At 39.9% G+C, this 26503-nt stretch overlaps 1 protein-coding gene across 1 annotated transcript in view; it reads right to left on the reverse strand.

Annotated features, from left to right (window-relative positions):
* Positions 1-432: 432 nt before the first annotated feature.
* LOC135195537 (tectonin beta-propeller repeat-containing protein 2-like) overlaps positions 433-26503 on the reverse strand; it is a gene marked incomplete in the record, with an annotated part of 77636 nt that continues 51565 nt past the window's right edge. The window contains 8 exon segments of the mRNA XM_064221788.1: positions 433-1711; positions 2060-2181; positions 2780-2925; positions 3163-3338; positions 4159-4318; positions 4652-4791; positions 19298-19433; positions 26145-26334. Of these exon segments, the coding sequence (XP_064077858.1) occupies positions 1560-1711; positions 2060-2181; positions 2780-2925; positions 3163-3338; positions 4159-4318; positions 4652-4791; positions 19298-19433; positions 26145-26334 (1222 nt within the window).

The following is a 26503-nucleotide window of genomic DNA, read 5'->3' on the forward strand; positions in this document are numbered from 1 at the left end:
TAGCCAATCAAGAGCGTTGTAAGGGACTGGCCTAGACTTCAGATGCACAGTTGATGTGAATCTACTATAGTATCGCCTTTTCTGCTTGGTTTATGAAATCTTAGAAGCAGTGTGTTTACTCTTTAGACCATCGTTATGGGAAAGCAGCAAGACGTTGGATATAATAAAACTATATTGTGAATTATTTGAGAACACTTAAATGTCATCCATACTTTAGAAAGAGGTGAGGTGCTTAAAAACTGCTTGAAAATTATACTGAAACTGAACATTTTTTTAAATTAATTACAGTTTGATAACAAGATTTTGGCAGCAAAGTTTTGTTCTGGAATATGTGGCAAAAACAAAACAGCAAGAGAGCACTTGCTTTGAATAGAAACTGTCTGATCATAACACTAGCCTTTGATTCTTCTGCTAATAAGGATTATCATAAAAAAGAAAACATTTGAAAGTTTTTCACAAGTTTATAGAAATTTAAGCACAATTTATTGAATTTTAAATTGAAAAATAAAAAAGTGTACACATAACATATAGTATATATATATATATCTTTATAAATTCTATACTGTACTATATTGCTTTGTTGACTCCCAACATTCCTTAAAGCTTCCATTTCGTAATGTCAAGGTAGTCTGGTAATATCACATAATTGCTCATTTATACACTCAACTGCCATTATCAATGAAAAGTCATCCCAAAGTATATAAATGCATGTTTTAATTTTAGCATTGTTAAACTTACATTTCCATGATGCTTTCTGAAATTCATGACATAAAAAGGAACAACCTGACTGCCATCAGCAAATTTACTTGAGCCATTATGGTATTTTACATAATAACAAAGACCACTTGACATGTTGTGCAACACACATGCATATATATATGTATATGTATATATATAAAAGTTTACATTATGAGGTCAAGCTTAAAAACGGGTTGTCCTTTAAAAAAAAAACGCAAACAACAAAAGTAAAATTAACAAGTACAGGCAATCCCCAAGTTACGGCAGAGCGCTGTTCCTGAGGTGCGACTAAAGTCGGGCCTTTACTCCTGTGGTTGGCTTGCACACTGGAAGAATGGTGACACTTACTTTACATAAAGTAGCTCAGAAAAGAGTACCCAGCCTAATGTCACCTTAACTTTGGAATTTCGCCTCAATTCGGAGGCAAATTTTCCATGAATAATTTTGAAAAGTGTTGTAAGATTGGATCGACTTATGTCAAGACCACCTTAACTCGGGACTGCCTGTATATGGTATGGCATTCTGTTAAAAGCATCCATTTTAAAACCTTGTCCACACGTACGCATGGTACAGTTCATTATAGCTAAGCTCAAAATTAATTACTTTGATTAAAAAACAAGGACTTCTTTTGTACCACTTTGAGGTCAACCAAATGAGATTGATATAGAATCCGCATTCATTTCTAAAAGCAGTTCCATTCATTACTTTAATTCCGTTACATTTGTGGTTAAAATAGACCTATCCCTCCAACCTTGCAATGATAATATGTACCAGGGAGCATACACTGTACATATTAAAGCAGGGGATGAGGTAATATAATATCACAGCATTTCCCATTCCTCACTTCCATCTGAAAGAAACACATCGTGAATTGTTTCTGTTTTTTCGCTGGGCGCTTCCGTTGACAACAGCTTTTCATGTCTACATATATGACCATTACTGTTGAGACCCCACAAGCGATTGTCAGTTGTAACTGAAAAATAATTAGTAAATAAAAAAACTAAACAATAATGGAAAAAATTCCAGTAAGAAAACCATAGAAATAAAATTATATTAGTTCTTATGTATTACCACATAACTTGACAAAAGTTAGTGTTAATGAAGTACTTGTTTAAACAAAAAATTTAAGGAAGTATTATCTACAAACTCTGACATGGTAGTAAAATGCTTTTCATTAAAACTAAATTGTCAAGTATTTCTGGAAACTTGATAACGTAGAACACAAGGTACAGTTACGCTCACTATTACTGTAAAATTCATATAACCAAGTTTCACATTAATTATATATAATGAAAAAATACATAAAAAATTAAACTATTACCTGAAATTCTAGTAAGATTTCCAGGTATCTTATCCCATGTGTCCCCAATGTAGTTGATTTCGGTTACCCCAGTGCGCTTGAAAATTTCACCATTAATCGTCAATGCATAAACTTCATTTTCACTGAAAATAAAAAATAAACCAATATATAAACACTGGTTGAGTCATGACACTTACCCAAGATGGGAAAAAATAAAAAAAACAAATGCTCTGTAAGCACAGTACACAGCATGTGGGGCTCCTCCTTGTAAGGTTTGTCAAAAGCCTTTCATGATAAGATGAGAAGCCAGTATGTTTATGTTTTGGATTAATTATTAATAAAACATCTTACTAATGACAATATTATTTAAGAACCAAGGTATATATACTATACTGTAGTCTGCCTTACTGTCAAAAGCCAAGACCAGGACAGAATCAAATCTGAGTTTAAGATAATTTAAAATACAATTTATGCAGTGCTAAAATTAACTAAATTTACACATAATTGGTAACTATCTCAGGACTAGCTACAGAATATAATTAAGGAATGTGATTTGTGCAATATTATGAAGCCTGTAAATTTCTGTGTCCAGAAGGAAAGCATAAGTTGAATATTTCTAAGCATTCACAGAGATGAACAGTGTTTTCTAATGCACTCATGATTATGGTTGTGTTTCCTAATGCTCCATTGTTAGATATTTTAACTATATCCACTTAAAAATTTGCATGATATGTAGCATACCTAATGGATAACTGAAGAGCCAATAGTCCTGGAACTAAAACCCATGAAATTCCAATTGGTATCTCTGGAAATATAGCCTCTCTCACATAAACACGATGACTAGAATCAAGTCCCCACACCATGTGTGTTTTCATCCCCACATATACCTGAAAAAAAATGATCTTGAAAATACTTGGAATATACAAAAATATAATTTTAATGACCAAAATAACGTACACTTTAGCAATACTAATAATTAATAATAATCACACTGCCATAAGATTTATTCTTTACAAGCTCAAATATCTAATGATTATTATGTTGTAATGAAATATTACACTAGAAAGTCAATTTATATACAGATAAAGTCAAAGTGCACTGAATAATTCTTGAATATACAATACCTTTGTAAATATCGCATTTCCTTTTAGAGGCGTAGCATCAACCTGGATCCAGGCTGGTGGTAGAGATTCGAGAGGGGGAGGAGTAAGTGGGCCCTGACGCATGTACACGCCCCCCCGAGTATCTACTCCCCAGACAACCTCTGTGCCACATGACAGATGGCACAGATGGACATCACCTGGAAAATAAAAGATGATATCACTGCCACATGATTTAGATATTTTTCTGCCATTGAGAATTATTGTTCAGTTTAGATGTTAACTGCCTCGAGGAATCTACCATTTACTCATAACTACTCAAAGGGGTCTTTTAAAAAAATTTTTCTATCAATCACCATTATGATTCAGACTCACTGTAAGATGCATTGTTTGCCATCCTTAGCAAAGACTACTAGAAATGCTACAATGACATACTAGCCAGTACCAAAGTTTTTCTCTCCTTTCATTAAAAGTAGAGTGCAAATGGTCTACATGGAACCAGCACAGGGTATTTTAAATTTCAATGGACTGTTATATGAAAATTTGTATCTGTTTGTTAACTTGCATTAATGTACTTATTTCCTTCTCTTTCACATATGGGTTTTCTACTATGTGGAAGCTTGCTGAAGATTTGTTCGCCTTGGTCTATGAATGTTTGCTCCTTTTGAGTAATATTAAATGGCACTAGCATTAGGTTACCAGCTAAAATTAAATAAAATGCATCATATAACTTCTGAATCCCAGTGCTTTCTTTCCAGAATCTGACATGTCAAAACCTTGTGAATGAGAATGAATGAATGTATATTAAGATATATTAGATATATATATATATACTATATATATATATATATATATATATTATATCTATATATATATATATATATATATATATATATATATATATATATATATATATATATAGAGAGAGAGAGAGAGAGAGAGAGAGAGAGAGAGAGAGAGAGAGAGAGAGAGAGAGAGAGATATGTATGTATAGTGTATTAAACAACCTCATCAACTTACTGATCTGGTGCAAGTCGAGCTGTTCCCATCGTGTCCCTAACAGCGACTTTGCAGACAACCCAACTCTTATGTATATATCTCCAGTAGCTGTTACCACCCACATAGCTTCAGGTCGTTGGCTTACACTAGCTATGCATTCATTATTTACAAGTTCTAAAGGCTGAAAAGTAAAGGTCCAAAATTACTATTTATTTAGTATTAAAAACATGAAGTGTTGAGTAAAAAAATCATATGAAGTTTACTTTGTAAGTTTTCTCTTAAACTGTATAAATCCTCATTAGAAAATATTCATAAAATATGCTGCTATATGACTGATCATTCTTATGTCAATACAAAAAATTAGAAACTTTAGCATCTGATGCCATTTATGGAAGTCTCTAAGAAATATTAGGAAGTGTGAATCAAGGCTTTTTGACAACTGACAGTAGTCAAATATTTCTACAGACTTCAGGGAAAACTACTAAAACTTGAAGTAAGATTCGCCCCTACTTACCACTGAGCTTTTGGTTTTTGGATTGACAACAAAAAGCTTTCCATCAGGAGAAAGACAACTTAGAGCACCATGGTCAATGTAGAGACCTTCAGCACAGATTGTAGACCATGAATCACTGCTGAATGTATTCCACACATGGCCTGAATTAAAAAAAATGAAACTGAACTTTGACAATGTCAGAAACGGTATCAGTCATTTTTATTCAAAACAGTAACACTAAACTAAACATTTTCACTAACATTACAGCACAATAAATTTCAATTTATACAACAGTTTACATATTTCAAAATTTTGCATCTCAACCTTAACCCTTAATGGACAGATTGCTCCTCGGGAGTAGTAGTAACAGGTTAGGGGTGTTGGATGGATTGATCCTGTAGATAAACAATATTAAGCGCCTTCGATTTGGAAAGAATCAGGTGGGAAAGAGGTGCCAATACTTCTTCTATAGCCCATAAATTCACTAATGGCAACTTTTGCACTGGCCAAAACCACGGCTATCTCAGGACTTCAGTTCTGCTTCTAACTTCAAGGGGGAATGTATTACGTCTGTCTTGCAAAAAGTCTTTTTGTAAATTTGCTCATAAATATACCAAGGCATTGCTGTGTTGGTTTTTGTTCTTGTCTTTTACGAAAGTATACCGGTTGTAAATGTAATTTTGCAAACAAAAGTGCAAAGAAATATTAGAAAAAACTTGTAAAAATAACAAAGTTACTGAATCTTTGTTCTTGGTAAATTTACGTAAATATTTTTCAACAAATATGCTAAGAACTGGTTACTGATTTTATTTCTTATCTGTTTTGATATTGTGTGAGCTGTACTAATTATAATTTTTACAAAATCAAATCAAATAATTTACTGGAAAAATTTAAGATTATCTTGTAAAAGAGGCCCCACAAAGGGTTATAAATAGCCATTTTCAACTTCTCGTAGAAGGTAGGGAGAATTTTTCTTCGTTCTTCCTCTTTACATTGATGTTTTTTTTTTTTTTTTTTTTTTAAATCAGCCAACCTCAAAGTTTACCCGGCCTGAGGAGCTGCATATCGATATATTTTGTTCATGAAACTTACCTCTCAGATATATATATATATAGTTGTATTCTCTGAAGACAGCTATACGTATATATATCTGCCAGGTAAGTATGAACAAACTTTTCTGGGCTCAGTTTGTGTCGCTGTGTGAAATAATCCTTAAGTTCATTATTTCTAGGGTAAATGATCTAACAAATACCAGAGAAAAAATAAATTCAAGAAGATGTCAGTATAACTGACTCGCTCACTCTAGAAAAGAAGTGTCGGTATGGTAACAGGGGCGAGTGAGACCACTACCACAACCCGAACCGTTGTCCATTTAGAACTCTTCCACATGAAAATCCCCCACCTGCGAGAGCCGATCCAAAGGTGGAGGCGTCTGCTACTACTACTACTACCCACGCCACGCGGACTGCAGCGCCTCTAGTGGTCATCCTTTTCTGTTAGCTCGTCAACGACGCACGTGACTTTTTTGCTCTGTGTTGTTCTCGTTCTTGTGGATTACTTTCGTTATCATGGAACGTTCAGTTATCGCCGCAGCTAAGTTAAGTTAAGTACCCGAAAGGTTTCGATTTTGTTCTTTTGTCTACCAGGAACCAGTATTTTCCGTTTTTTAGGTCATATACGGTCGCCCGGTTGACTCATGGCGGCCATGGGCCCGCCTCGTGCTTGATTAGATTTCCCAGTCCTCCATACTGGGACATCTTTCATCATTACCTTTCATGGGTTCTTGTCACGTGTTATTCTACTTATTTTACATCTTATTATAGGATCTAGGAATTCACAGCCCATACCTTGATTTGTTCATTCATGCATGTCTCTCTTGTCTAGGTATTTAGGGCTACAGTGTTTATTTCCCTAGTCCAGCTGTTCGAGTAGTCAGCTGTTCTTCGGAACAGTCCTTCTCCTCCTGGACTTCTTTTTCTCTCACTCGTGTGTTCCTTCTTCCATCCTTTTACGATGTGTAATTATTTATTATTTATTATTTTATTATTGATTATTTACTGTCTGTGTTAGGTTAGCTGTTAGGGCGTCCAGTACCTAGGCAGTTCTGTTGCATTTCCTTAGGCGGTTCTGTTGCATTTCCTTTCGTACAGTTTGTTTCATTTCGCCCTTGGTACGGTTGGGTTCATGTGGTCACTAGCCTAGTGGTTGTGTTGTGTATCATCTGTTGGTCCACCTGTGATCACGTGTCCCTCTGGTCGCCCTACCCAGTTCCCTTCCTCCCCTTCTGTGCGGTAAGGGGGGGGTCTGCCCGGGCTCGCTTCGGTCGTCATGGCAACCGCGCGAGCACCTCCCTCCTCTTCTCTCTCTCGAGGGGGTCTCTGGGAGGTCCGGACAGCTGGGAGACTGGGGGACCACTTATTCGCCTCGGGCTCCGGGGAGCTCCGGCGTGGAAGGGGGTTGGGGTTGGCCACCCCTCCCTCCGGCCGCTTCGGTCCTCTCCGGTGTGTCCCGCTCGCTCTTCCTCCCCCTCCCCCTTTCATTCTCTCCCACCACCAACGGACGGAGCCCCTGCTCGCTAGCCGGGGGCCCCTTCGGTTGTTGGGGGGAAGGGCTGGCTCCGCCAGCCACCGGAGTGGGATGAATCCAGTGGTCCTAGAAGCTTACCTACTACCTCCTTTCCGCTACCGGCGGAGCGCTTGCTTCCTTACCCAGGCACTCCTCTAGTAGTCGGAAAAGAGGCATGTATTATTATCTGTGTAGAGCATACATGCTCCTTATGTACCCTTTTTAGTTTAATTTTATGACATCCTCCTCTGTTCTCCGGCGTGGTTTTCTGCTCCTGAAACTCGCTATGGTTGTATTATACTTCTGGTTGGATCCTTTTCCTTTCTCCGGTGTACACCGGGGACTCCAACCAGAACATCCTAGCTTTCACACGTATTTCAGGGGAGGATTGTTTTAAAAATTTTATAGTGCTCCGGCGTGCAACGGAGTACTACTATAGACTGGAAGTGTATAACACCGATACTCATGTATCTTTCCACTTACAGGCTACTAATTGTCAGGAACCGGGTTGTAACGCAGTTCTCCAGGACCCCTGTGGCCACGAGGTGTGCAGAACTCACGCCCCGTGCGCCACTACCCATGGCGACCTAATTGTTTGGCACCACGAGGCATGCACCATCTGCTATGACCTCTTGAGTCAGTTTTCAGACGGAGTAAGTAGATATCAATGTAGGTTTACTTTCTCCATCATATATGTATCAATATATTCTAGTTTTAAGTTATTAGATATTAAGCCTTTCTTTCTTCATGATTCGTCCTGGAGCTCCGCCATAAGGACTACATTGGCCCTCTCTTTCAGGCTGCTGCTGTGAAAGAAGTCGCCCTAGCTACCCTGAGGGCCTGGGTTGGTGGCTTCGGGAAGAACGCCCCCAAAGGACAGCCCTACATATTAGACAAGAAGTTGGCTGTCCAGATCTTCCCCGGTGGCAAAGCAACCGGATATGTAGACCCCGCCGCAGCAGCTCCGACGATAGCGTCTATTCAACTGCAGGTGGAGCAGGCCTTCGTTGGAGTGGCAAGCCAGGGCATCGTGCCGGACGTCGCCACCCTAGATATCAATTTAGAGCCAATGACGGTAGGTGCGGAGGACTTATTAGTCGAGGTAGGTGCTTCGGGCGTTCAAGGGCTTCCCTTGGGCGCACCTGGATCTTCTTCCCCTGTTCCTTCTTCTTCTTTCCAATGCTTTACGGGATCTGAGATCCCTACTAGTACGCCTACTGTTTCTGTGCCCCCTAAGGTGAAGGGATACAGAGAGCAGAAGACGGCGCCCAAAAAGACGTCGTCTTCCTCTTCACGCAAGTCTTCGGCCTCCTATTCCGGAGCAGTGAAGATTAAAACAGAACCTTCACACTCAAGAGGGTCAAGAAGCAAAGCTTCTAAGGAGAAGGTCTGCGCTCCAGCCGAGCCAGCATCCTCTCCTGTTGCTGCTGGAACTCCTCCGGTGACTCCTGCCGGGATCACGGCACCTAGTGCCTTTGACCCCGCTGCCTTCTCGGCAGGAGTTCTACAGCAAGTAGGTGAGATGGTTGGATCGCTTGGTACGAGGTTCAAGCAAATGTTTGCTCAACTCTCCAACACGATCAACCAGTCAGGTCAGTCTATCCAGGACCTGTCGGACCGTGTACTTGACCATGACAATCGCTTTGCTGGCCTGAACCAGACTCCTCAGGCCAACTTTCCGGTCGTAGGAACTGGTCTGGCCCAGTTACCTGCTTATGACTCCCTGCCAGCATTTTCCATGAGCAATCCTTGGAGGGTAGCAGCCTATGCTCCCTTCAAGGATGGCATGATCTCAATACCGGAGTATGGAACGAGAAGGATCGAGGACTTCGAGTTCTATCCTGCTGGATTGACCCCACCTTTCATGGGTTATGTGAGGCTGACAGAGACAGCTCTCAATAGGGAAGACAAGATCCCTAGAGAGACTGTCCTGTATAGTAGGGACCACGCCCAGAGGGAGTGGGTTCACTGTCTGGAGGACTGGGATTGCTCCAACACCAGACTCCAGGCCTTCAAGAGCCCCTTCACCATTTTTGCCACGGAGGAAGAGGCATCACTCCCCTTCACAACAAAAATGATGGAGACGACCTTACAAGCGGCTATGAAGGATGAGCCCCTCCCACAGCTCAGGGAAGCAGAGCCTACATCTCCCCTCTTCCCTGCGTTTGGTGACCTATGGGAGAACCTACCGGCTACCTTCACGGGAGGAAAGTTAAAACCGGACTGTGCCATGGAACAGTTCAGTGAGAAACTACCTAGACTGCCTGATAGCCCCATTCAGGCAGAATTCGATGCAAGGACTAGGCTAGGGAGGTCGCTCTACTCCCTAGTCATAACTGAAATGGCTGCTCTTTCTTATGGTACGGAACCTCTCTTCAAGATCTTGGCTAAATCCCAACTACAGACGGTGCAGGCGGATGCTTATGACTTTTTTGTAGCCAGAAGAAACTGTCGTAAGCATGTTCTCCAAGAGGCTACCGTCCGTCACAAGCCAAACAGGCTTCTCGCTTCCAACATATGGGGCGCGGACCTGTTTCCAGAGTCTTCGGTGAATGAGGTGCACCACGAAGCTTCAAGGCTTAACCAAAGCCTTAGAGCTCGGTGGGGTATCTCAGCCAAGAGGAAGCAGGAGAACCCTTCCTCTTCTGGTAAGAAGCTAAAGAAAACCAAGAGGTTCCAACCATACCAGAAAACACCAGCAGCAGCAGCATTTCGTTCAGGCCGTTCCAGTTACCCAACCGGGTCAGCCTTCAACGTCAAAGGGCCAGAGCCAGCCCATCCTCTTGCTATCCCCCCAGAACCAACCTTCAACCTCCTATACTGTCTCCCCGGCTTTCAACCCTATGTTTGAAAGTCGGGCTTTCCAAACCTTCAATAGGTTCGCCAGGGGAAGCAGAGCGAGAGGTAACTTTTGCCAGCGAGGTGCAGGAAGGGCTACCAACAGAGGTAAGCACTTCCGAGGGGGACGTGGAGGCCATCCCACACAGCAGCAGTGAGGCTCCCCAGGTAGGAGGGAGGCTGTTCCTCTTACGTCACAGTTGGGGGTTCAGCAAATGGGCACAGAGCATCGTGTCCAAAGGACTAGGTTGGAGTTGGATCAAAGATCCCCGCCAACCAAATCATTCCTTCAACTACCATCAAAGGAATTGGCAGATTATGCAGAGGAGCTCCTTCAGAAAGGAGTTGTGTCGAGAGTCAAGCATCTAAAGTTTCAAGGGCGCTTGTTCAGCGTGCCAAAGAAAGGCTCTTCAAAAAGAAGAATAATCTTAGACTTGTCCCAGCTAAACTTTTTCATTCGTTGCGACAAGTTCAAAATGCTGACCATCTCACAGGTACGGACCTTACTTCCCCGTGGGGCCGTCACCACCTCTATCGATCTTACAGACGCATACTATCATATCCCAATTGCGAGACACTTTCGCCCATACCTAGGCTTCAAGCTAGGAGACCAAGCATTCTCTTTCAAGGTGATGCCCTTCGGACTGAACGTAGCCCCCAGAGTATTCACGAAAATAGTGGAAGTAGTAGTTCAACAACTGAGATCACAAGGGATAATGGTAGTAGCGTATCTCGACGATTGGTTGATTTGGGCACCAACCGTCGAGGAATGCCTCAAAGCTACAGCCAAAGTAATACAATTTCTGGAACATCTGGGGTTCCAAATAAACAAAACAAAATCCAGATTCACTTCGGAGACTCGTTTTCAGTGGCTAGGCATCCAATGGAACTTATCCTCCCACGATCTGTCAATTCCGGTGGTCAAAAGGAAAGAAATAGCCAAGTCAGTGAGGCAATTCCTCAAGAACAAGCAAGCTTCAAGGAGAAACCAGGAAAGAATCCTAGGTTCCCTCCAGTTTGCCTCAGTGACGGACATCCTTCTGAAGGCAAGGTTAAAAGATATAAATCGAGTTTGGCGCTCAAGAGCAAATGTCAAATCTCGAGACAAGTTGTCAGTGATCCCGCAAATCCTTCACAACCAACTTCGTCCATGGGCGAAAGTAAAGAATCTGTCCAAGTCAGTTCCCCTTCAATATCCTCCTACGGTGCTAACTATCCACACAGACGCCTCTCTAACCGGTTGGGGAGGATACTCCCAGTTCAAAAAAGTCCAGGGAACTTGGTCTACTCAGTTCCGCCAGCTCCACATAAACGTTTTGGAAGCGATGGCAGTATTTCTTACCCTAAAGAAACTCCTTCCTCTGAAGAAGTCTCATATAAAACTAGTTTTGGACAGCGCAGTAGTAGTACACTGCATCAACAGAGGGGGATCCAAATCGAAACATGTGAACCATGTCATGATAGCCATTTTCTCCCTAGCGAACAAGTATAAATGGCATCTATCCTCCACCCACTTAGCAGGAGTAAGGAATGTGATAGCGGATGCCTTGTCCCAATCAGTTCCTCTGGAATCGGAGTGGTCTCTGGACAACAAGTCGTTCCAGTGGATATGCCGGAGTGTTCCAGGTCTCCAAGTAGATCTATTCGCCTCACAAGCGAACCACAAGCTTCCTTGCTATGTGGCCCCCAACCTGGACCCTCTGGCCTATGCCACGGACGCCTTGTCCATAGACTGGAATCAGTGGAGGAGGATATTCGTCTTCCCTTCAGTGAATCTTCTCTTGAAAGTTCTGAACAAACTCAGGACTTTCAAGGGGAAGGTAGCTCTAGTAGCTCCGGACTGGCCAAAGAGCAACTGGTACCCCCTACTACTGGAATTGGGTCTCCAACCTCGACGGATTCCCAAACCCAGACTGTCTCAATCAGTACAAATGAGGACTGTGTTTGCTTCCTCAGGAATTCTCAAAACCCTAACTTTATGGACTTCATGAAGTTTGCGGCTAAAAAAGATGCAGGTATTGATCCCCAGAATATCCTCTTCCTAGAATCAGATAAGAGGGAATCAACTCTGAGACAGTACGACGCTGCTGTCAAGAAGTTAGCATCTTTACTGAGGGAGACAAACACTACAACCATGACAGTGAATTTAGCTATATCCTTCTTCAGGTCCTTATTTGAAAAAGGTTTAGCAGCTAGCACTATTACCACTAATAAATCAGCTTTGAAGAAAATCTTTCAGTTGGGTTTTCAAATAGACTTAACAGACTCTTACTTTACGTCTATCCCCAAAGCCTGTGCTAGACTTAGACCTTCTGAAAGACCTACATCAGTTTCATGGTTTTTAATGACGTCCTTAAACTAGCTTCGGACACTGACAACTCGTCTTGCACATTCATAATGTTACTTAGAAAGACGCTATTTTTACTAAGCTTGGCCTCAGGGGCCAGAATTTCAGAACTGTCGGCTCTATCCAGAGATGCGGGGCATGTGGAATTTCTCCCTTCAGGAGAAGTTTTGCTTTCCCCGGATCGGAGTTTTTTTAGCTAAAAACGAGGATCCTTTAGCAAGGTGGGCACCTTGGAAAGTCATCCCTCTTCCCCAAGACCCTTCTCTCTATCCAGTAATGACCTTACGAGCCTTTTTGTCTGGGACATCTTCTAGATCCTCAGGTCCTCTCTTTATGAGAGAAAAGGTGGCACTTTAACAGTAAAAGGAAGCAGGCAGCAGATCCTTTACTTCATTAAACAAGCCAATCCTGAATCATTCCCAAAAGCACATGATATCAGGGCAGTAGCGACCTCTATTAATTATTTCCAACATATGAATTTTGATGATCTTAAGAAATATACTGGATGGAAATCGCCGACAGTCTTCAAGCGTCATTACCTAAAGTCCTTGGAATCCTTAAAATTTTCAGCAGTGGCAGTGGGAAACATAGTTTCCCCTGACTCTGCACAGTAGTCGTAGTTGAAGATCCAGGTCTCCTTTCTACCTACCTTGGCTAATATCTCTTACCCTACCGTTAAGCTCTACATGGTTCTCTAGCCTTAGCTGCTATGATAACATGATGGTGGAATGTCCCTTATTTTTTTGCTAGGGACATCCACATGATTTTGTATATATGAAATGTGCTTCAGTGTTACTACCCTTATTTTTATGCTAGGGTAGAACACATTAATTATTATCTATGTTGTATATACGTATTAATTTAGGATTAGTGAATCTTCTTGCATTTTGTTTTGATACCATATTGTTAAGTTATGATTAACTGTTTATTCTACTGTTGAGCTAGTTATAAGTCTCCTTATATTGTATCTTTTGTATCATAACTTTTGATTTTATTTTATAGTTTCATTGAGACCTTTCATTGTTCATCTTGTGCTGTTTCTCTGGTACTATTTCACAAAGCGACACGAACTGAGCCCAGAAAAGGGATTTTGACGAAGGAAAAATCTATTTCTGGGCGATGGGTTCGTGTCACCCTGTGAAATCCCCCCCTGTATCCCACCCTGCAGCCCAAGATGGCCATCTTGAGAAAAGGATGACCACTAGAGGCGCTGCAGTCCGTGTGGCGTGGGTAGTAGTAGTAGTAGCAGACGCCTTCACCTTTGGATCGGCTCTCGCAGGTGGGGGATTTTCGATGTGGAAGAGTTCTAAATGGCAACGGGTTCGTGGTAGTGGTCTCACTCGCCCCTGTTACCATACCGACACTTCTTTTCTAGAGTGAGCGAGTCAGTTATACTGACATCTTCTTGAATTAATTTTTTCTCTGGTATTTGTTAGATCATTTACCCTAGAAATAATGAACTTAAGGATTATTTCACAGGGTGACACGAACCCATCGCCCAGAAACAGATTTTTCCTTCATCAAAATCCCTTTATTGTATCGTTACAATATCATATTTATCCGTCCAGTAAGGGTTAATGACCTTTTCAGATTTAAATCCTACTAACTTTCTTTCAGAAAGTTCACGAATGTCAACAACACACAATATATATTTTCATTAAATAGGGTTACTGGATGGGCAGCCAAATGCCCTTATCCAACCTTGTAAATAGTAGCAACACATAGATTTATGATACAATATTATAAAAAATGACTTTATGATAAAATAAGATTTTATGTATACTTACCAAGTAGTTACATAATCAAAGCCCGCCCTCCTCCCCTCACATGGATAATAGAGCATAAACAACTGATTTTCAGACCGTATTGGTTCCTCACTCCCCCTGACCAAAACAAACTAGCGCTTCCGCAAATTTCAAAAATTCTAGCTGCCGACGGTTTTAGAAACTACAGTGGACCCCCCGTATTCGCGTTCTCCAGATTCGCGGACTCACACATTCGCGGATTTCTCTGGGGAACGTTTCCCTGCATTATTCGCGGAAAATTTGTGCATTCGCGGTATTTTTCTATGATAAATATCCACAAATTCCTGGTTTTTTTGATGAATTTCATCATAAGATACACTTTTTGTGATAAAACTATTAAAAAAACCAAGTATGAAAATTTTTTGTGGGTTTTTCTTGAGTTTTAACTAACAAAATAGGCTGTTTTTAGCATTTTCATAGGGGTTCCAAACATTCGCGGGTTCTAACTATTCACGGGGGGTCTGGTACGCATCCCCCGCAAATACGGGGGGACCACTGTATAGCTATGTAACTACTTGGTAAGTATACATAAAATCTTATTTTATCATAAAAAAGCCATTTTTATGTATGCAACTTACCAAGTACTAGTTACATAGCTGAATTCCACATTGTAGGAGGTGGGATCCATGGATATGCTCATAACTTTTTAAAATTTAATACTACAAAATATATATTTAGAGCTAGCATCCATGCAGATGCTTGTGGATTCCTTACCTGTTAAGAGAGCTGAACAGTTGATTACTGCCTCTGGAAGTCGCTCGTCTTAACTCATAGGGACGTAGCGGTATAGCCATGGCTCTTCCTCTTTCCCCATGCAGCTAAGGAATGTCCGTGGCTAGCACTGTCAACCAAATCATGCCCCTGCCCAGGGCACAGTACCAAATAATCAAATGTTACCAGAGTAAAAAACATATCACCTCAACCATAACCATAAAATTCATACCCAACTCTACGCTTGACTGAAGGGTACTCCTAGTACATCCATAGTGCCTCCAGGCTCCCGTAAAAAAACTTAACAACCTCGTTCAAGGCGAAGAGATAGGCTAGGAAGGTATGACTTCCTACACACCCTTACCCAATGCTGTGCCCGCCGCTAAATACGGACCTAGGGTACTGCAATTTTCATATACTGTTTCAATATCACGCAAGTAATGCGAGGCGAACACTGATTTACATTTCCAATACGTTGCTTGAATAATCGAGTCCAAAGAGAGATTGTGTTTAAACGAGAGAGAGGTTGCCACTGCTCTTACCTCGTGAGCTTTCACTTTGAGTTTATTAAGGTCTGTTTCTTTCACTTGTGAATGAGCATCTACAATCATGCTATGTAAGAAGAATGCCAGGGCGTTTTTAGACATCGGGTGCGCCGGATTCCTTACTGAACACCATAAATAGTTGGACGGACCCCAAACCTTCTCTGTCCTTTGTAAATAACATTTCAGAACTCTGACAGGGCAGAGCAACCTCTCCTCTTCTTCCGGTCCTACCAAGTCCGTGAGGTTTTTGATACTGAATGAACAAGGCGCATGAAGGACTGATACACTACTTCTTGGTCGAGGGGTTGGTTGAGAATTTTGTAATAGATTTAAGGGTGAAACATGCTCTGCCCCTTGCTCTTGGGAAATATCTACCGAATCCCCTGGCCCGAAAGGGTTGTCCTCAGCTGGCTGGCGAGGAGCGTACACTAGGGATATTTTCTCTAGTCCGTTTAGTGGAATGTGAGAGAAGATCCTGTGTTGCTTTCTTCTGCAATTCGGAGGCAACTAGCACTACTGTCTCTTCTGGAAACAGGTGCTTCTTATCCAAGGGCGAATATAACAAGGCAGACTTTTGGGTACAAGAAACTCCCTTGGATGTAAAAGAACACCATAGCTCTCTCTTCTTTAGAATACCTAATAGGAAGAGAGAGGCTAGTTCCGCGGAACCGTCTCTAATCCCCTTATCTAAACAGGAGATCACTCCCAAAATGTCTGTAAAAGCTTCCTCACTCAACATTGAATAGCTCTTCAGTTTATGTTCCTACTGTCCAGTCCAGGATGCTAAAAACTTTGAATACCTTAAAGATATTCTTAATGAGGTGGTCTAATTCTGATGCCGTAAACATTATCTTGGCCGAGTTGAAAGCCGATCTTCTCGCCGAGTCAATAAGCGCGGAGAAGTCTCCCTGGGCAGAGGCAGACACACCCAAAGAGAGAGCTTCTCCGGCTTAGTAACACAAGTGTCTCCTAGTTGAAAGACGAGAAGGAGGGAAGTAGAAGTTGACCTTGCCTTGATCCCTCTTATCCTCAACCCAAAGGTTAATTTCCTTTAACGCTTTTCGAGTCGAAAAAGACAGTACTAGTTTCGGTAATTTCCTGGAGTCTTCCTGGTTGTCCCTCATGTAAGAAGACACTGGAGACATGGGGGTTACTGGCGAGAATGAATCGGAAAAATTGTCTACAAAGTAAAAAAGCAATGCTTTGTAGGCAGTGAGAGAAGACTCTTTATCCTCCTCTTCTCCTTTCTCTTCTTCTTCGGCTGAAGAAATAGGTGAAAAAGTCTCTACAGGTTGGATAGGGGGCGCCGCAGATTGAATAAAGCCCAAAATGCTGTCTAACTTATTCTGGATGGCTGATAGAGAATGATCGGGGGCAGCCATTACCTGAAGTCCTGTCGGTAGGCCCGAAGCTGAAATTGATGACATAGGCTGTCCGAGCGCTTCAGACTGGTCCCTCTGTGACCTTGGTTGCATATATACCTGTGGATGCTCGGGCGCTAGCGTGCGCTCCAGCGCTAGTGGGCGCTCGGGCATTCTTGGACGCTCAGGTGCTCATGGATTCCCGGGCGCTAGTGGCCGCTCGGTTGCAACTGTATTCCTGGGCGCCAATGGACGCTCGGGAGCCAAAGGTTGTTCTAGCTTCGCTGCGGAAGTTCCGGGCGCCAAAGGCTGCTCTGGCGAGCGGGCAAACTGTGGCGCCGATGGGGGCTCGGGAGTCTGCGTGTTCTCATGCTCCGAACGCTGAAGATGTCTCCCAGGAGTCTCGGGGATTACAGGAGGGGCTGGTGGCAGTCTTACCTGTCCTTCAGTATTACATGTGCGGACCGGTGCTGAAGAAATCTCCGAGAGTCTACTCTTCCCTGTAGTTTTCACCTCTGAACGTCTGCTAGAGGAAGACTTTCTCACGACGACTTCTACTTGGAGGATGTAATCCTCTCCTGCCGTATCCTGAGAGAATCTCTCTGGAGAGTCCCAAAAACTAAACGAAGGCTGTTCCTTTCATAAAGGGCTAGCCTTTTTACAAGGGACTGGAGAGGGAGACAACTTACAAGCCCTTCTTTTCAATGGACGGGACTCGTCATGGAACGCCCGGGAGAGGACTCACCAGAGCTGGAAGCACTAGACGACAGAAGTACTCCTTTAGAGATGCCTTTCCAATGGCGCTCTGTTGCGATCTGGGATTTGTCAACAGAATCGCCTGAGGGGGCAACTGCTCGTGGGCAGGCCCCACTAACCTCCCTTGGGCTACCAGTATGCCTCCTCCCAGGTTATGGGGAGTTTGACAGGGACCTTTGCCTAGGAGAATCAGTGGGACGAACAGCCACCTCCTCCACAACACTTACACTTGCACTCACTTCACCACTTACCTTGTCCATTAGAGTTTTAACGGACACTCCTAATTTCTCCATTGCTTGGAGCATGATCGAAAATTTCTGATCGACTCTTGCCTTTAAATTGGTCACAGCATTGGGTACGGGTGTGAGAGAGCCAAGATTAGGACTGGGAATGACAGGTGGAGGGGAAGGTTCAGAAAGAGACAAATTATCATTAGACAATTCCTGACTAATTAAGTTTTTTGCTTTAGCTCTAGAAGCCGCTTTTCTCTTTTTATCTCTCTAACTTGTTCGTGTAACTAGTCAAGATCTTCCAATTTCTTTGATCTCAATTAATACACTCCCCACAAGTTTGATCAGGTGTACAAGTCTGTCCCCTACAACCTGTGCAAATTGAATGTGGATCATTACCCACTTTAGCAATCCTAGTATTGCAGCCTTCACTACAATACCTAATCCCAGATGAACTAGTGTCTGACATTATGTAGACCAATTAAAAACTAGTGAATTTCGGTGCAAAACTATTTAAAACTATTATCAATTCCTAAATAGCTATCACCGAAAACAAAACTTCCAATATTCAGAGTACTTCACCAAATAACTCCGACAAAGAGCGACGGCAAAGAATTCCCAAACATTTCCGCTGCTACTGAAACAGTGTTGACAGTACCAGCCGGCAGAAACAACTGATTTTCAGACAGTGTTGGTTCCTCACTCCCCCGATAGTGGGCAGGGGTATAACCTGACCAAAACAAACTAGCGCTTCCGCGAATTTCAAAAATTCTAGCTGCCGATGGTTTTAGAAACTATAGCTCTGTAACTACTTGGTAAGTTGCATACATAAAACCAAAGATTACATGTCAGAATTCAAGATTGATCACAGATGGTATTTGCATCAAAAATTAATCAGACAGTTCATTAAAGTTGTTTCAACAGCAATAGTTATTATCACTAAAATGAATGTTTATTAAGGTTGCCACTGCAGCCAGAGCTTAGCCATCATTATGAGTATTATTACAGTATTATTATTACTACGTATATCGAGGATAATGCTCCAACTTAGCAGTCTATTATCATGAAGATGATAAGGAAGTTATCATCCTGCTTTGGTCAAAGTCACAGGAACTATTATTATTATTAATAGGGGTTAGTTTTTCCAGACCTCTGAGTCTCAAGTAGACTCTTCTTGGGCTGGAGTCACAGGAACTGAAAGCTGTGGGTTGGAAAGGGGGGAAGTGAGATTCAAGATATATACAGTGATACACTTGTGTCATCTGGTACTGTGCTCTTCTTCAGTACACCTGAGACACATGTGAATGAAGTCAGATACTTCTCTGCGATAAAATATGGTTTTTGTAAGGTCAGTAGTAAGGTGTTCACTTTTAAGATGGCAAGCATCATAAATGTGTGATATAAATTTTATATATGTCAAAATCTTGTCAATACATGAAGCCTTACTAATCTAGCTATTAAAAACTAGGGTAAAAAATATTAAAAATAAACAGGTATAAATTAACAAACCTTGCCACTCATTTTCGTGGAAGAACACACAGTTTGAACCAGTTTCTGTCAACCAAAGTCCTTCATGAGAAACTCTAAGCATTACATTACTTGGATCTTCTGAACCCTGTTCCACCATGTAATCACTTGTAGTTACCTACAAAAAAACAACATAAATCTATATACGTAATTGAAAAGCAAATTTTATGCAATATGTACATCCACTGCATAGTAATTTAACCCTTAAACGCCGACTGGATGTATTTTACGTCGACATTTTTTGTCTCTCGGGTGCCGACTGGACGTATTTTACGTCAACATACAAAAGTTTTTTTAAAAATTCGCGGAAAAATACTTTTAGGCCTACCAGCCAAAAACTCTTGAATCACACGCCTTGGGGGATGCTGGGAGTTCACGGATCAAGGTGTTGTTTTGTTTACAATCGTTACGCAGGCGCGCAAGCGCAAATTTCTTTGTTGCCGCACTAAAAAGTATCTGTGACACATCTCGGAAATTATTTTGTCACTTTGACATAAGTTTTGTACCATTTTAAATTAGCTGTTACATGGAGTATTATATATGAAAATGTGCGCATTTTTATGTAGAATACAACAATAAAATACTCATGATTGTAGCTTTTATCAGTTTTGAGATATTTTCATATAAATAACGATAAGTGCCAAAATTTCAACCTTCGGTCAACTTTGACTCTACCGAAATGGTCGAAAAACGCAATTGTAAGCTAAAACTCTTATATTTTAGTAATATTCAATCATTTACCTTAATTTTGCAACTAATTGGAAGTCTCTACCACAATATTTTGATTTATGGTGAATTTATGAAAAAACTTTTTCCTTACGTCCGCGCGGTTACTCTTCCGAAAAAAATCATACATGCGATTGTGGTAATGTTTGCACCATTTTAAAATTAGCCGTTACATAAAGTTTTATATATGGAAATGTGCGCAATTTCATGCCCAATACAAGTAAAAACAACCCATGGTTGTAGCTTTTATCAATTTTGAAATATTTTCATATAAAAAATGATAAGTGACAAATTTTCAACCTTCGGTCAACTTTGACTCTACCGAAATGGTCAAAAAACCCAATTGTAAGCTAAAACGCTTATATTCTAGTAATATTCAATCATTTACCTTAATTTTGCAACAAATTGGAAGTCTCTAGCACAATATTTCGATTTATAGTGAATTTATGAAAAAAATAACATTTTTTTTACGTCCGCGCGGTATATAACTCTTCCGAAAAAATCATACGTGCGATTGTGGTAATGTTTGCACCATTTTAAATTAGCCGTTACATAAAGTTTTATATATATTAAAATGTGCGCAATTTCATGTAGAATACAACAAAAAATAATTGAAGGTTGTAGCTTTTCTCATTTTTTAAATATTTGCATATAAATCAAGATAATTAGAAAAAAAACCACGTTCGGTCAACTTTGACTCTAACGAAATGGTCGAAAAACGCAATTGTAAGCTAAAACTCTTACAGTCTAGTAATATTCAGTCATTTATCTTCATGTTGAAACAAATTCGAAGTCTCTAGCACAATATTTAGATTTATGGTGAATTTATGAAAAAAAAACTTTCCTTCCCTCTGCGCGTGGACTCTCCGCCACAAATCTCCGAAATGCGTACGTCCCATTCTCGGAATATTCGCTCCGTTTCATATTAGGCATTTCATAGAGTTTTATATATGAAAATGTGCGCAATTTCATGTAGAATAAAACGAAAAATATTTGAAGGTTGTAGCTTTTCTTATTTTGGAAATACAGTAGGGCCTCGTTAATCACGGGGGATAGGGCCCAGAACCCCCCGTGATAAGTAAATACCCGTGTTATCCTGGTACCCCCCCTGAAAATTGCTTTAAACCGCCTACTTTAATAATTGACCCACCCAAGACCACTATTTCAGTGTTTATAACTGCCTACTTTAGTTCAAGCACCAAATATTTCTTCAACTATCACCTTAAACTAAATTAAAGACATTTTCAAAGTTATTCTTTCCTATCTTCAATTTCCCCTTCATCAGATCAGCAAACAAAAGTATAATTACCTAACAATTCCTTGTTATTTTCATGATTTGGCTGCTGCACCAAACTAAAAGTACATAGTATATCTATTTCGTGAATGAACATATTTATGATGAAAAAAAACATGATTTACTGTAATGATTACAGCACCCAACTATAATATTAATGTGTAAACAGCAAAATACAGCAATAAAAATCTAGTTTTGTCTTTTGTTTACATTTAGAATCAGCTGATGGATGTTTATTACCGAAAGAATCATTTTGGAAAACAATTTAGTTCCTAAAAGAAACTAATTTATTAATGGAATTATTATTATTATTAACTTTGTACAAAATAGTTTATGATATTATTATGATACAGTAATTCATATTTCATTGAGAGAGAGAGAGAGAGCAGCTTGTGACGAGAGTAACTTGAATAGCTTGAGAGAGCAGCTTAGGACTATAGTAACTTGAATAGCTTGAGAGAACTGCTTGGGACGAGAGTACTGTTGACTATCTTAGCTCGAGAATAACAATGAAATTTTGTATTTTAAATATTTTATGATAAGAAATAAAACATGGATAGTGATAAGATATTCTCTTGTATACTGCTATAATATGTGATAATCATTGAGTCAACTATAAAAGTTGTATTGAAGCACAGTTTCGTAAATCACAGAAAGAATAAAAATATGGCAACACATATTTTTATTCTTTCGGGGACCATCTTGTTCTTTTATTACGATAATAATAGATCAGTATTATAGTTTTTTTCTGTAAGTGACGAGAGAGAGAGAGAGAGAGAAGAGAGAGAGAGAGAGAGAGAGAGAGAGAGAGAGAGATTTTGCTATTTACATCATAGTACTTGAAAATTTGTAAATGAGTTTATCCTAAAAATGCATTTAGTCATGAAAAGAAGAAGAAAACAGTAATTAGTGAATCTTGCTCTATGATAAAATTCGTGATTTCGTTAATTTTCTGGAATATACGTAGCATTTGGGCTTCACAAAAAAAGTAAGTAAAGTGATTTATGACAGAGTTTAGAGGATACTTACGTAAAAAATACATTCGGTACTTTGTTAGAACGGTGACGTCACGGTGGTCATATGTATTTTTTTCGTGAATGAATATACATTTATGATAAAAAATAGTTACTGTACTGCTTAGAGTACCATACTGTAATATTAATGTAATCACATCAAAAATAAAGTAATCATTGTTCATTGTATACTGTAAACATGTAAAGTGTATTTTTGTCTTTTGAAAAATGGATTCCCCAAGGAATTATTCCTTGAAGAGGCTTTTTATTATGAAGATATGCCAATAATATATAAGATTTGCATTTTATTATGAATATATGACAATAATATATAAGGTAAAAATGGTTTTATTACGTTTACGCTTCGTCGCCGATTGCAAACAACATACGATAATCTATGACAATTATCGTTTGTATGACTGCGGTGTTCAGAGAAGTTGATTACGTTATACCAAAACAGTAATGAAGTTCGAATTGAAAATTTATGTTTTCCTAAATGTCATTACTACTGTAATTACACTACTACTATTAACATTTCTAAAAGGTTAAGAATGACAAAGGTGCTGTGAAGTGTAATTCAATGTTTACATTTCTGCTGGCCGCTCAACTACAAGTTGATGTCAATGACGTGGAATTATTCCATGAATAGGCTATATATTATGAAGATATGCCAATAATATATAAGGTGAGAATGGTTTTATTACCTTTATTGTCAGTTAATATCATAATGTGAATCTGTTCATGCATTTGTTGTTATCGGAAAAACCGGACGAGGCTTATGCCTACCACCGACAAGCCCGGATGCTGTGATTCATACCAGCGATATATAGACTGAGAAGTGGTCCAAGGAAAAACCCGTGATTAACTGAATCCGTGATTGCTGATCCGTGACTAAGCGAGGCCCAACTGTAATTGCATATAAAAACATATATATATAAAAATTTGACATTCGGTCAACTTTAACTCATAAGATATGGTCAAAGACTGCAATTGTAAGCTAATACTCTTACAGTATAGTAATATTCAATCATTTGTCTTCATTTTGAAAGAAATTGGAAGTCTCTAGGACAATATTTAGATTTATGGTGAATTTTTGAAAAAAATATTTGTTTATGTCCGCGCGTTACGAATTCATGCATTATTTTGTGATAATATTTTCTCTGTGTTGCTTTTATTGTTTTACAATGTGTTATATACCAAAATGATCGCAATTTAGTTTACATTACAACGAAAATGAAAGTAACTTGTTACCTTTTACCGTTTTGCACACAGCGCGATTTGAATACAATTACAGGCAGTCCCCGGGTTACGACGGGGGTTCCGTTCTTGAGACGCGTCGTAAGCCGAAAATCGTCGTAAGCCGGAACGACGCTTGGAAATATGTCTTAAACTAATAAAAAGTTATAAAAACCTTACTTGTAATCCTTTGGTTACACTACATGTCGTTTCCTGTAGTTTTATGTACAACCTGGAGTTATTTTCATAAAAGAATGCTGGTTCTTGAAGGTAAAAACTATTGTAATCCTCTGGTGACACTACATTCTTGAAGTTTTATGTACAACCTGGAGTGATTTTGCAAAATCTTGAGGGCTACAAGAACAGCTGATTACTATTTACGTATCATATAGACTAATTAAAGTAAATGTATCTTTAAATAGGCTTATATATTAGTATCAACAAAACATTTCCTGCCATGAGTCAGAGGCCGTTTAATGAAACGAACACTTCTCTGTCCTATCTGTTCAGAAAATAAACGTTACGTCAATCCCCGAGACCATTGTTGCCAAAGCGTCTCTCTCTCTCTCTCTCTCTCTCTCTCTCTCTCTCTCTCTCTCTCTCTCTCTCTCTCTCTCTCTCTCTCTGATCAAATTACATTGGAAACTTGACATACGATTGCCCTAATATACGAATGTTTTGAGATATAACAGAAAATTTGCGAAAATACAAGCTTTGATATACAACGAAATATTTGAGATACGATTTTACGATGAGTGTTAGTTGTATAGGCGACCGATAAATGGCGTTCAGTCTGTTTGTTTGTTGGTGCTGCATGTTAACACGTCGTTGTTTAGTTCGTTGTATTTGCGCCTATTTTTCGTGTTATTTTGTCTATTTTATTATTAACCATGGGTCTCAAAGCTAAAGACAAAGCAGGTGATAAGAAAAAACCCAAGAAAATGATTTCGATGGAAGCAAAACATGAAATTATAGCAAAGCATGAACGTGGCGTTCGTATCGTCGATTTGGCAAACGAGTATGGTCGAAATCCTTCTACAATATCCACGATCATCAAGCAGAAGGAAGCTATAAAAACCCCCGAGACCATTGTTGCCAAAGCGTCTCTCTCTACTATCTCCTTCTCTCTCTCGAATCTCTCTCTCTCTCTCTCTCCTCTCATCCCCTCTCTCTCTCTCTCTGTCTCTCTGATCAAATTACGTACTGGATAATGTCTCTCTTTGGATACTTCGATTTTGCCAAATATTGAGGGCTACAAGAACAGTTTGATTACTATTTACGTATCATATAGACTAATTAAAGTAAACGTATCTTTAAATAGGCTTATATTATTAGTATCAACAAAACATTTACTGGCATGAGTCAGAGGCCGTTTAACGAAACGAACACTTCTCTGTCCTTAACTCGGAGCGTCGGAAGACGCCTCTCTCTCTCTCTCTCTCTTCTCCTCTCTCCTCATCTCTCTCTCTCTCGTCTCTCTCTCTCTCTCTCTCTCTGATCAAATTACTGGATAATGTCTCTCTTGGATACTTGGAATTTGCGTTGTAATCTAACCAGAAACTTCATTTTGTTATTATTACTGGAAACAAGCAATGATTTTTTCATTATTTGCGCTTTTGGACTGTTATATGTAAACTAGTATGTATTCATTCGCTCGGAAACTAGTTCCGCATATGAGGCGTCACTAAAAAACATAGAAAAATACAACATAAAAAGTGTCGAAAATCATCATAATCTCAAAATTTTTGTTGTAATCTAACCAGAAACTTATTTTTATTAATATACTGTGCTAAACTATAAAGGATTTTTATCATAGTATGCGTTTTTTAAAAGCGTCGTTAACTCGGAGCGTTGGAAGCGTCAGCGTCGTAACCTCGGAACAAGCGTCGTAACCCAGGACGGATTTTTCCATTGAATATTTAAGAAAAAGCGTCGTAACCTCGGAACGTCGTAAGCCGGAACCATCGTAACCCGGGGACCGCCTGTATATATGAAATTTTGTTTTTGCGCTATCATATATCGCATTATTTATATATGATAATGATAATTTTTTTCATTTCTGATGGTTGCATACTAAACTTCAGCCAATGACAAAAAAAGGAGCCAAAAATGAACTCTTAATCTTGAAAACTAAGTGCGCTGTGATTTTTTGAAATAAATATTTTTTCCGCTTCCGCACTCACTCCGAAACACCTCCGGCACACGGGAGACAATTTTTTTTTACCGCTTCGGCGTTTAAGGGTTAAGCTACGCCCTATCTAAACATGCTGATATTTTATAACCTCCTAAACCTCAGGGTTGGTACTTCTTATAGGTTCTTTGCACTCTCTCTCTGACACAGGCTACAAAGTTTAATGCCTTTTATTTTTCAGCCATTCCATCAAGTCTCTTTCTACCCAGCTATCCATCTTCCTCAACTTAACCTGCTCCAATCTCAGCCTCTAATTTGAGAACAAATCCTTCAGGCATGCTTATAATCTACAAATATATAAGAAACAATGATCAACAACAGCTTTTCATAATACGTAATAAGCTCCTCAACAAAATAAACTTTAATTACCTGCCACCATTTTAAATCCCGCCCTTGAGGATATTCTGCACAAACTCCCAGACGGAAAAAGATGTTTCCATCAGCATCAACAATCCACCCCCAGTGTCCTGGTCCCAATGCCACATCTTTCAAGGAGGCACAAGATGTCTTCATCATACCCCAAGCATGACCAATCTGGGAGATCAAACTCATACCAATTCTGTGGGCAAGAGAACACCCTCAATTCAGATCCTTTTTCAGCTGCACAAGATAAGAACTTCATATCAAAATTAGTGTACAAACAAATTACTCTAGATGTTGTAAATCAATGCAAAAACTGTTAAACTGAAGAAAATGTAATGAAAATTGGCACTTCCAAAAAAAAAAAT

The sequence above is a fragment of the Macrobrachium nipponense genome, chromosome 16 (assembly GCF_015104395.2).
Source record: "Macrobrachium nipponense isolate FS-2020 chromosome 16, ASM1510439v2, whole genome shotgun sequence".
Taxonomy (NCBI): Eukaryota; Metazoa; Arthropoda; class Malacostraca; order Decapoda; family Palaemonidae; genus Macrobrachium; species Macrobrachium nipponense.